Here is a 13,008-nt window from a genome sequence, read left to right on the forward strand (position 1 = left end):
GGGACGGACGGTTCAGAGAGGATTGTCGCTGAGCTCGAGCGGGAGTGATGGAGGCCCTTGGGTCGAATTTGAGGTGAGCGCGCATCGCAAATCAAAAACCCCGATGCACATTATTTTCCGAAGCTGATTTCTTTCGTCCTCTCCTCAACCCGCAAACTTTTGTTTTAACCCATCGGTGCCTCAGCTCCATGTAGGGTGAAACGGGGATCTGGAGAATTTTCTGGAATAGGATGCGACCCGAAATTTCCATCAGGGAGGCTACTGGTGCTCTCCCTTTGGATGCCCGACTTTGATTCTCACTGATTTCTTTAACACAAATAGGAAGTGCTGGAGAAACTATGTGGCTCTGGAAACATTGGCAGAGAGAGAAAGAAGCTGTTCATGTTTCGAGCCCATTGTGATCGTTTTCGAGATTTTTATTTAAATGGTGTGTCCCGATCATCTTTAGTGTGTACTTTTTGCGCAAACGGAAATTTTTTATCTGCAAGTTTATTTTCTTAGATCTTGTGCGCAGTTGTCTTCAGTGACTTGCTTTTGCAAGTATTTTATCAGTTGCTCAGTGCTCTGGGGTGGCTGGAGGTTGGGCAACGTTTAAAATACTGTAAATGAGTGCCCGTTAATACAAAGGTGACTGATATGAGTGAAGTACGTTGTGCAATGAGCTGCGTTCCCTGGATAGCGTTCCACCCCTCACACTAGTCCTCTGCCTGTTTGTGTGTGGTCAGAACTTTACCGAGCAGTCAGACATCGATGCTAATTGCTAATCTGCAGCTGGAATCTAAATGCTTGCAATATGTAGTAACTTGTTTTAAGTTCAGAAACTGGATCTATATTTTCTGTGAACTTACATCGAAGAAGATTAGAGAAATGGGGAGACTTGCATATTTGATGTTGAACTTGTGTGAACGGTCTGGGATTTGTGGTAGTTGATTGCTCGCATTAACCCCCCCCCCCCCCCCCCATAAGGCACTTCACTTGGTTTGTTTTCCCCACAGGTGCTGTTTTTCACATATATTTAATTGAACAGTGGCTTTCTTAATCAAAAGACCTTTGGTTTCAGTTTATTTGACGTTTTTCAGATCTGTTGACTGCTTCTAAGTACATGTAATTTTTTTAAGCTTTGTCATATGCCAGTCTTCAAGGAGGGAGAGAGGGGAAATTGCAGAAGTGATTCCAACTAATTATACCCTCAAAGTTTCAACATATTTTTCAAGCACAACTTCCTTTTGTGGCTTTAAGAGGTGTTGTGTTTTCTTTTTGTGAAGAGAGGTTGAGATAGGTGCTGAATGCTCTGTTCCCATCTAATGAAGTTGACAGCTTTTGAGGCCTTGGAATGTTTTAAAGTTGGAACAAATAAAACAGCATCAAGGGTGGGATCAAGCTTCCACACAACCAGGATTTTAGCTTTACATTCAATAGTTGCTTCCACAGCTGGTTTCAATGATTTCTGTTCACATTACAGCTAAAAACTTGGGTTCTCTTCCTGCTGCTAAAATTGCATGTGAGATAACCTCTTTTATTGAATTTGCCTTTGCCAAGGGTGTGTTTTGGGTTGTTACTCCATTGGAACAGTTATTTAATAGTTAAATCAAATATTATTCTGTTAAGTTTTCTAGTACAGTAAACTTATTATGGTTTTATTTGTATTTTAATTAGATTGAAAATAAAGTGTGTTTTGCTTCAAGCCTGGCAGTTTGATCATTTTGAGTTGCATCTGGAATGTAGTGCCTTAGACTTGCCTTTTAAAATGCAGTGTTGTGATCTGGGCCTTAGTAATATATTTTGAGTGGATTTGATCTGGTCTGTAAAGACTTTTCTTAAACCAATGCTGACTCTGGCTGATCCTGTCACTATCTTCCATGTGTTCAGCAAGTACTTTTACGATGAGCTCCAGCATTTTCCCACTATCCATGTCAAGCTAACTCATCGACAATTAAAGGTTTTCTTTCTGCCATCCTTCTTAAATAGTTGATTTCCATTCATTACCATCCAATCTATATGTCCTCTTCCAGAGTCTGTAGAATTTGGTAAATGACCAACAGTCTGTCTACTATTATCACATTGTTTTGCATCAGTCATTGGGATATCATTAGTTCTCCTTGAGTTTTTGTTCTCTGTGCTGTTTGTAATTAATGGTCTTGGTCTTCCGGCTCAACTCCGAGTTAGACATGCTACCATCGTAAACTTTTTTTTTCTTAAAGAAGATCCCCCTTCAACTTATGTTTGATCACTGTCCTCATTGTAAAAAAAAAAGACAAAGTATCCTGACAATGGAAATTGCTTGTATACAATTTAGTTGACTGTCAAATGACCAACTAATACAAATCACCACTGTTCAAGCCTGCTGAAAGTAATCAAGGTGTCCAACTGGGTAAAGCCAGTTTCTACCTCTGCTGTGATAAGAGAATTGTTCATTCTCCTTGTTCCACAGCCTAACTAAACATAACAGAAGCTTTGCTATGTTTATTATGAAATATAAAGCAATGTTAGGTTTCCGACAAAACCTCAGAGGCTTATAATGTAAGGTTCTCATGACCCACCTGGCTCTTGAGAATGGTCAATTGTGAATTTACTACTAGAAATTGTTTGTGGCAAAATTTTATGCTCAAAGTTGAGTTTGAAGCACACATGAACGAAGACACTAGAACCATTTTGTTAATGGATGCTACTTGGTTGTTTTCATTTTATGGCAGGTTTTACAGATTTTGTCTAATAAATGGTTGTTTTCAAACTTAACATTTGTACAGATTCCAAACTCATCATCAAGTTAATTTTAAATTCAACTTGCAGTTAAAAATCTTCATATGTTTATAGATTTCGGCCTTGAATTGCAAATGTTTACTGACCTGAACTGGTGGTTGAATTCATTTCATTTGTGAAGATTGGCCATGACCATAGACTACACTATGCATATGATAGCCATGCTTTGAAATGCCAGGTCATTTATTTACTGATCAACAGATGCAGTCTTTAAAACGTAGAAATTACGAGTATGTCATCTGAATACTGATGTTAGGTTTTGGACCCTTGATTACTGCTGCTATTCTGCTGAGACTCTGTCCCTCTCCTTGTCATAAGGATTGGAGTTGAGTTTTGCTCATGCAAATTGGCTGCAACATGCATTATAAAGTGACCACACTTCCAAGAAATAAACTAAAGTGCGATGGATATCCCATGTGTGATGATAGAAATGGCCTTTAAATCTGAAGTTCAAGTTCCTTTATTTTAAACCTGTTCACCCTGAAAACAACGGCAAACTTGGAACCACAGTCATTTTGCCCCAGTACTGGCCTGGTCTAAGTTGTTGGTGCAGTCACTGCCAAGTTGCAAAAGGGCATCTCTTGAATTGACTAATTCAATCTATCATTTTCATCGTGAGTACCTTGACATTGAGATTGAAGTACTGTCTTAAGTATCTCAGCCTCCATTTGGTGTACATAATTGTAAAATTAAGTTGCAAGTTACAACTTGGTGAATGCAGGAATCTGAGATTTGAGCCTTTTTTGATGTTGGTGAAATGACATCTTTAACTAAAGATGCTAACTCTGATTTTAAAATAAATTATTTTGCAGGATTCCTGAAATTTTCTTCACAACTGAGTTGCAAGCCACAGAGTGAGTACAATATGAATGGATGTTGCCTTGTGTTGTAAATACTCTTTGTCTTTACAAACAGGATCTTTTCTCTTTTTAAAAGTAGCTGTCTTTGTTCTGGCAAAAGCACCAAATTCGAATGAATAACATGTAATTTTGTTCTCAAACTTTTCAAAAAATACTTATAACCACTTCAAATTTCTCCCAAAGCACATGAAAATGAGATGCAACTGTTTGTGGAATTCATAGGACCCTGGTTAGTGCTGAAACAGGCCATTTGGCACAACAAATTCACACCAACCCTCTGAAGAGCATTCCACCCAGACCCATCCCCAACCCTTTTCTCCCCTGTGACCTCTGCATTTCCCAACACACCTAATCTACACATCCCTGAACATGGCCAATTTCCCAAGCTTCCCACAGACTTCGAGGGTGCATCTGATCAGGTGCTAGAGATGTATTCACTTTTGTGTTTTAAGACATCCAGCACCACTTCTGTTATACATATATTTTTCAAATGTCCCCATCTATTTCCCCACATTGTGTATCATCAGTGTTCTTCTCCACAGTAAACACTGATGCAAAATACTGTTATAGTGTCTGGCCATCTCCTGCAGTTCCACACACAAGCTGCCATGCTGATACTTGAGGGGCCCTATTCTCTTCCTAGTTACCCTTTTGTCCTTAACATATTTATAAAATCCCTTTGGATTCTCCTTAACTCTATTTCCCAAAGTTATCTCATATTTTCTTTTTCCTCTGTTAACTGCCTGGATACTCTTCAAAGGATTCACTTGATCTCTGCTGTCTCTCTCTCTCTGACATATGCTTCCTTTTTCTTTATCTAAACCTCCATTTCTCTAGTCATCCAACATTCCATACACCTACCAGCCTTTCCTTTCACCCTAACAGAAACATCATGTCTCTGGACTCTCATTATCTCATTTTTGAAGGCTTCCCATTTTCCAGCCATCCCTTTACCTGTGAACATCTGCCCCCAAACAACATTTGAAAGTTCTTACTTAATACTGTCAAAATTGGCTTTCTTCCGATTTATAACTTTAGCTTTTAGATCTGGTCTATTCTTTTTCTATCACTATTTTAAAACTAATAGAATTGTGGTCGCTGGCCCCAAAGTGCTCCCCCACTGATACCTCAGTCACCTGCCCTGCCTTATTTCCCAAGAGTAGGTCATGTTTTGCACCTTCTCTCATGGGTACATCCACAAACTGAATCAGAAAATTTTCTTGGACACACCTAACAAATTCCTCTCCATCTAAACCTTGAACACTATGGCAGTCCCAGTCTATGTTTGGAAAGTTAAAATCCTCTACCATAACCATCCTATTATTCTTACAGATAAGTGAGATCTCCTTACGAATTTGTTTCTCATTTTTCTGCCGACTATTGGGGGTTCTATAATACAATCCCCAAAAAGGTGATCATCCTTCTATTTCTCCGTTACCCAAATAACTTCCCTGGATGTATTCCCAGGAATATCCTCCCTCAGTACAGCTGGAATGCTATCCCTTACTAAAAAACATACTCCCCCATCTCTCTTGCCACCCTTTCTATCCTTCTAATGGCAGTTGTATTCTGGAACGTTACACTGCCAGTCCTGTGCGTTGTTGAGCTGTCTCTGTAATTGCTATGATATCCCAGTCTCATGTTCATAACCATGCCCTGAGTTCATCTGCCTTCCCCTGTTATGCCTCTTGGATTGAAATAAATGCAGTTGCATTTATCAGTCCTACCTTGTTCTTTGCTGTGTTCCTGTCTGCCCTGACTGTTGGACTCACCCTTTTTTTTCCCAACTGTACCAGTCTCAGATTGAGCTCTTGTCTCATTATTTCCTTGGGCTCCCCTGCCCAACCTTGCTTGTTCACATCCTCCTGAGCAGCTCTAACAAATCTCCCTGCCAGTATATTATTCCTCTTCCGATTCTGGTGCAATCCCTCTTTCTTATACCAGTCACTTTTACCCCAGAAGAGATTCCAATGATCCAACGATATGAATCCTTCTTCCTAGCATCTGCTCTCAACTACGCATTTATCTGCTCTATCTTCCTATTCTTAACCTCGCAAGCTCAGTGCTGGGAGTAATCCAGATATTACTACCCTTGAGGATCTCCTTTTTAAATTCCTCCCTAACTTTGTATATTTTCCCTTCATAATCTTATCCTTTTCCCTTCCTGTGTTGTCAGTTCCAGTACGTATAATGACCTCCTGCTGATCCCTCCCTCTCTGACATATTCTTGATCCTTGCAGCAGGGAGGCAACATTACCGTTCTGATGTTTTGGTTGTGTCTGCAGAAACATTTGTGTGCGCCTCTGACTAGAGACTCCCCTATTACAGTTGATTGCTTGGAACCTGATGTATCCTTCGTTATATAAGAAACATTCTCACGACCAGACACTTGGCTGTTCGTGCTACAACCTCCTGAGTCCATCACTCTCCACATGTTCCAAAACAGCAGACTTATTTGAGATGGGGATAGCCACAGGAGACTCCTGCGCTACCTGCCTATCCCTCCTACCATTTCTGGCGTTAACCCATCTTCCGGACTATATCGGTCATTGGTCTCTCCACGTAATTGCCATCCATCATACCCCCTCGCTCCTGTAAATTCCTTATTGCCTCTAACTGTCAATCTATGCGATCTGATGGGATTTGCAACAAAAGACACTTCCTGCAGACAAAATCATCAGGAATATGGAAATTCACCCCGAAGGACGTGTCTCCTTGGGATTCATATGTTTGTGTCAATGTTCCACAATTACTTTCTGACCCTGACGTTTTAGAAAATAAACTTGTCAGGTGTAACCTTTTCTCCTCATGATTTTTCTTTGAAAATAAAACAAATTTCCAAAATGCTAAGTTTTTAATACAGCTTTCATCACTTGAGAGTGCTTCCCTTTCTTCAAAAGTCTGGATTTGGTTTACACAGTTTGTGGCTTTGACGTTTAAGTGTATCTATAATTTCTTGAATAACGATGGGCAGTAGTTCATTTTGCATATTTTACCTGCACTGAGGTAATGTTTCTGTCAGTTTCCCACTGGAATCAAATTGGTAAATGTTGAGAAAATTTGTTGGTTTATGATCTCCAATGATGTCAAATTAAAATAACAATGTCATGAAAGTATTGTATTTTGTGGTACACAGGCCAACTTGTGATGGTATTGTCTTAGTTACTGACAGCATCAACAAGCTTTCTGGAGATCTACAACAATTGAAAGTTCCACTCAACCGCTACAAATCTGTAAGTACACCAGTATTATCATGTTCACTGCACCTGTGAACCTGTTTTCATTAGGTACTTGATATCCAGTACAATAGTCCTGTGGTTTGAGTAAATTAGCAATATGTGCAATTTTAACTAACTGTTTAGATCCAATTCAAAGGAGTAGAGGCCAGATTTTTGCCGCTGACCAGAAAATATTTTTAGCAACTGAAATTACCTCCTGAACAAATGATTTATAGTGAAGGAAGAAAAACATTGCTCATTTATCAATTTGCAACTTCAACTTCTCTCATTTTTCAAGTCCCACATAGACATATACATAGTAGGAAATGCTGACCTGATGTAAAAATCATGGGTAGGAGGAGAACTAAGTCATAGAATTCACTTTCTTATCAAAAATCAAGATCATCAAACTCCCTGTTTTGCTCTTAAAATCTTGTTTGTTTCTTCAGTAATAAAACAGTGTTATTTGTAGAGCAATCATCAGCCTTTAGCGAACTGGTTGATTGAGCCTTTTACTTTAAGTTGTTTCCTTTTACTTGAAGTTTCAAAGTAATTCTTTCAGCCTCTGTCGATTGTAGTTATGTTGCTCTTTTGACAGATTGGTGGTGAACAACATTCCAGAAGGGAACAGGAAGAGATGTGTTGTTGCAGTAAGGATTTGAATGTTTGTCTTTCTGTTCACATTCTCCTGATATCGGCTGTGTCAACTGCAGCTGGATACCTTTGGAGACTTTTTTGTATGCTGAGGTCTCCTGTCGGCAGAAAACTTGGCACCACAACAACTTGAGACAGTAACAGATGCATGATGTACACTAGTTAGCTTCACTTAATTTTCCCAGTTGCAAATGTCACCCTGGACATTTACCTCATGTTGTTTAACCCAAATGGAGAGGCAACTTTGCACTCAAGTCTATCATGTTGTTTACCTGCCTTGTATTCCTCACCTGTGGCTGCTTTAGTTTATCAGGGTCTTAATTGATGGAAGTTAACTTTTTTAAATGAGTGATGATGAAATGTTTGCCTTCCAGATTGATGCGTCAGTCGAGAAAGAAGTGGTATTGGCCAATGCTCCAGATTTTCCAGGGGCAAGAGTGGTGAGTGAGCATTTCAGGTGGGAGCAGACCTTATAAGAAATAGGAATGGAAGTAAGGCCATTCAGCCCATCGAGTCCACTCCGCCATTTAATCATGGCTGATGGGCATTTCAAGTCCACTTACCCGCATTCTCCCCGTCGCCCTTAATTCCTTTTGACATCAAGAATTTATCAATCTCTGCCTTGAAGACATTTAGCGTCCCGGCCTCCACTGCACTCTGCGGCAATGAATTCCACAGGCCCACCACTCTCTGGCTGAAGAAATGTCTCCGCATTTCTGTTCTGAATCGACCCCCTCTAATTCTAAGGCTGTGTCCACGGGTCCTATCTCCTCGCCTAACAGAAACAATTTCCTAGCATCCACCCTTTCCAAGCCATGTATTATCTTGTAAGTTTCTATTAGATCTCCCCTTAATCTTCTAAACTCCAATGAATACAATCCCAGGATCCTCAGCCATTCCTCGCATGTTAGACAGAGAGAGAGACAGAGAGCTGGGAGCCCGGATGTAGAGGTAGGAACTGGAGATTGAGAGGGAGCCAGTGACATCTGTGGGATCAGACTGTGCAGCAGTCTCTGTCCATCTTTTTTCCCCTTTGTCCCTAAGGAACACCTGCACAAATGCCCTGGAGCTTAAATGACTGACCTCCATCAACTATGACCATCTTTGTACTGGTACCTGTCAGGTATAACTCCGACCACCGGAGAGTTTGCCCCGATACTCATTGATTCCAGTTTTGCTAGGGGTCCCCGATGCCACACACTGTTATGTTAGACCTGCCATTCCAGGGATCATCCGTGTGAATCTCCGCTGGACATGCTCCAGTGCCAGTATGTCCTTCCTGAGGTGTGGGGACCAAAACTGGACACAGTACTCCAAATGGGGCCTAACCAGAGCTTTATAAAGTCTCAGTAGCACAACGGTGCTTTTATATTCCAACCCTCTTGAGATAAATTACAACATTGCTTTCGCTTTCTTAATCACGGACTCAACCTGCATGATTACCTTTAGAGAATCTTCAACTAGCACTCCCAGATCTCTTTGTACTTTGGCTTTATGAATTTTCTCACCGTTTAGAAAGTAGTCCATGCTTGTATTCTTTTTTCCAAAGTGCAAGACTTCACATTTGCTCACATTGAATTCCATCAGCCATTTCCAGGACCACTCTCCCAAATTGTCTAGATCCTTCTGCAGCCTCCCCACTTCCTCAGTACTACCTGCCTGTCCACCTAACTTCGTATCATCGGCAAACTTTGCTAGAATGCCCCCAGTCCCTTCATCCAGATCATTAATATATAACGTGAACCACTGTGGCACCAACACTGAACCCTGTGGGGCACTGCTTGTCACCGGCTGCCATTCCGAAAAAGAACCTTTTATCCCAACTCTCTGCCTTTTGTCAGACAGCCAATCCTCAATCCATACCAGTAGCTCACCTCGAACACATGGGCCCTCACCTTGCTCAGCAGCTTCCCGTGTGTGGCACCTTCTCAAAGGCCTTTTGGAAGTCAAGGTAGACCACATCCACTGGTTTTCCCTGGTCTAACCTACTTGTCACCTCTTCAAAGAATTCCAACAGGTTTGTCAGGCATGACCTCCCCCTACTAAATCCATGTTGACTTGTTCCAATCCTACCCTGCTCTTCCAAGAATTTAGAAATCTCATCCTTAACGATGGATTCTAGAATTTTACCAACAACCGCAGTTAGGCTGATTGGCCTATAATTTTCCATCATTTGTCTTGATCCTTTCTTGAACAAGGGGGTTACAACAGCGATCTTCCAATCATCCGGGACTTTCCCTGACTCCAGTGACTTTTGAAAGATCTCAACCAACGCCTCCGCTATTTCCTCAGCCACCTCTCTCAGAACTCTAGGATCTAGCCCATTGGGGCCAGGAGATTTATCAATTTTAAGACCTTTTAGCTTTTCTAGCACTTTCTCTTTTGTAATGGCAACCATACTCAACTCAGCCCCCTGATTCCCTTTAATTGTTGGGATATTACTCATGTCTTCCACTGTGAAAACTGACGCAAAGTACTTATTAAGTTCTCCAGCTATTTCCTTAACTCCCATCGCTAGGACCACCTTATCACCTCGCTGGAATTGCACAGCATTTGTTTAATACAGTCTTTAATGAGAACCTATTTTTAATGATAAGGCCAGCAGTTGTTTGCCCCGAGTTGCTGATGAGAAAGGAGTTCCAGCATTTTTACCAACGGTTCCTGAATGAGTAGCGACTTAGTTTCAAGTCAGACAGTTTGTTGCTTAGGAGGGAACATAAGAGAATGCTCCTGTTCCTTTGTACCTCCTGCCCGTGTCCTTTTTGAGGTGGTCTCATTTGCACCTGAGGAAGGTGCTGTCTGAGGAACCTTCGTAATGTACTGCTGTGTGTCTTGCAGCTGATGCACACTGCTGTTACTGTGTGCTTGTCATGGAGGGTTGAAAGGGTATTCAAGGGTTCGAGTTTCCTGTGTTGTGTTTTGCGTCTGAATTCTTTTTATTTCATTGTAAACTGGCTTGTCACAACACAGACTGGAAATGGCATTGTTGCATGTCAGGAAAGGAAAATATTCTCCACTGCTTTGCTGAAGAATAATCAGCACACCAACTGAGGAATCTCAGTTGCCTGAGATATGCAAGAATATGGTCACACTGGAAGGTTTACAGATCAAAATTTTTTTTCTCTTTTTCAAAGTTCAGATTTCTTTTGTTTATGGAACATGTAACCATACTGGACACTAAATTTAAAAAAAAAAGTCAAAGGAAACTAATTAGTATCTTCTTCCTGGATGACATTTTAAAAAGAAGCATATTTTAAGTTTATACAGTATTTGATGACTTGGGTTCTGTTTTTCATTGGTGTGATGTCTTTGCAATTACACAGCACTAGACAACTAATATTGGCACTTGGCTGTATTGTTATTGGTACTGTTGAGTTTTATTAGTCCTGTGCTTAAATACAAGAACATCAATGACCTAATTTCAGACTGGCAGTGCTGTGAAGAGTGGAACAAGAATTATGCAATTAATGGTAGGGTCATCGTTAGTGTTGTCCAACAGAGACATTGGAAATATAATGCTTTAAAATTTGCCTCCCAGTTGGTGTACCTTGTTGAGGTCGTACAGGATATAAGTGAGGCCCAGTTTGGATGACTGTGTGTTTTGCCTGGTTGCCTGCTATAGGAAGGATATTATTGAACTGGGGAGGGTTCCGAACAGATTTACTAGGATGTTGGTGAGAATGAAGGGTTTGAGTTCAAGTGGACTGGAAAGGCTGGGACTTTGTTCACTGTGACCTTTCTTGAGGTTTAAAAAATCATGACGGGCATAGAGAACATGTGTGACAAGGGTCTTTTCACATGTGTGGACAAGTTCAAAACTCGGCAGATTTTTAAGGTGAGAAGAGAAAACTTAAAAAGGACATGAGCGGCAACTTTGTTGCACTGAGTGTTTCATGTGTGGAGTGCCAGAGGAGGAGGTGGGATATGAGTATGGTTATATCGTTTCAAAGACTTTTGAATAAGCACGTGAATAAGAAATATTCCGAGAGATATGGGCCAAGCACAGGCCAGTGGGACTAGTGTAGTTTGAGAAGATGGTCAGCGTGAACTTTGAGGTGGATACTCTATGGAAATGTGTGTAAAACTTCATTGAGTGGTGTCTCTCCAGGAAGAAGCTCCAAGTGCCTTCTAAAACATGAATAGCTATCGGAAAAGGTGACTCAACCTTCAAACATTGAATAAGTGAGGTCCTACTGAAAATTGACGAACAGTTGCTCTTGGGGAACCAAGTGGGAACGTTGCCAAATCCTTGGGCTCAAGTTGTTGAGTTGTTTGCCCTGGACCTTTCCTCCACCCAACACACCAATTCTTCTTTGTGTCTCTGTCTTTCTGCGTGCATGGAAAGGTATTAGGAACTTTTAGAATTTTAGCTGGTCAGGTTATATGTAGATTTTCATGTCTTGGTTTGCAATTGATTTTTTGGGACAATCAATACTTGCGTCTTGTCTTGTCTTTCTCTTCTCCCCCCCCCCCCCCCCCCCGCCCAACTGATTTTGCAGTGTAAACACAACTTGCTTCAACATCCCAGCTTTTGGTCTGTGAAGTCACCCACTTCTTCAAGAGCTCTTTCAAATCTGGGCTGTTTAATCCTGCTTCTCCATAATCTATTTCCCTCTGCCTTAAAAAGACTGGAATAACACTGCTTTTCTGGAGGAGCATTTCAAACCTGAATGAAAGCAAATCACCTGACCTCTATCTTCAGTGTGCAATGCTTTATTTTTTATCTGTGATCCCAAAGTTGTAGATAATCTGACAAGAGGCAATATCCTTTCCATATGAGCACTGCCAAGACTCAGGATCTTGTGTTTCAATCAATTCAGCTCTTGGTCTTCTAAACTAGACTAGATACAAAGAGAAAGTGAGGACTGCCGATGCTAGAGATCAGAGCTGAAAATGTGATGCTGGAAAAGCGCAGCAGGTCAGGCAGCATCCAAGGACCAGGAGAATCGACGTTTCGGGCATGAGCCCTTCTTCAGGAATGAGGAAAGTGTGCCAAGCGGGCTAAGATAAAAGGTAGGGAGGAGGGACTTGGGGGAGGGGTGTTGGAAATGCGATAGGTGGAAGGAGGCTAAGGTGAGGGTGATAGGCCAGAGTGAGGGTGGAGGCGGAGAGGTCAGGAAGAAGATTGCAGGTTAGGAAGGTGGTGCTGCGTCGTGTTGCTATGGTCTGGCGATGGAGGAATCCAAGGACCTGCAAGGGGGAGGTGTGGGCGCAAGTTTTGCATTTCTTGCGGTTGCAGGGGAAGGTGCCGGGAGTGGAGGTTGGGTTGGTGGGGGGGTGTGGACCTGACGAGGGAATCATGGAGGGAGTGGTCTTTTTGGAATGCTGATAGGGGAGGGGAGGGAAACATCGTATCATCCGTCCTCCATGATTTCCTCGACAGTTCCACACCCCCAACCAACCCAACCTCCACTCCCAGCACCTTCCCCTGCAACTGCAAGAAATGCAAAACTTGCGCCCACACCTCCCCCTTTACTTCCCCCCAAGGCCCCAAGGGATCCTTCCATATCCGCCAC

General features: G+C 41.7%; 1 protein-coding gene across 1 annotated transcript in view; it reads left to right on the forward strand.

Moving 5' to 3' along the window:
* Window positions 1-13,008, forward strand: part of zgc:152830 (uncharacterized protein LOC767682 homolog) — a 46,252-nt gene continuing 33,244 nt past the window's right edge. The window contains exons 1-4 of the mRNA XM_043681370.1: window positions 1-73; window positions 3,573-3,614; window positions 6,757-6,853; window positions 7,867-7,932. Coding sequence (XP_043537305.1) covers window positions 48-73; window positions 3,573-3,614; window positions 6,757-6,853; window positions 7,867-7,932 — 231 coding nt within the window. The 5' untranslated portion in view covers window positions 1-47. The remainder of the gene's footprint in view (window positions 74-3,572; window positions 3,615-6,756; window positions 6,854-7,866; window positions 7,933-13,008) is intronic.

The sequence above is a fragment of the Chiloscyllium plagiosum genome, chromosome 42 (genome assembly GCF_004010195.1).
Source record: "Chiloscyllium plagiosum isolate BGI_BamShark_2017 chromosome 42, ASM401019v2, whole genome shotgun sequence".
Lineage (NCBI taxonomy): Eukaryota > Metazoa > Chordata > Chondrichthyes > Orectolobiformes > Hemiscylliidae > Chiloscyllium > Chiloscyllium plagiosum.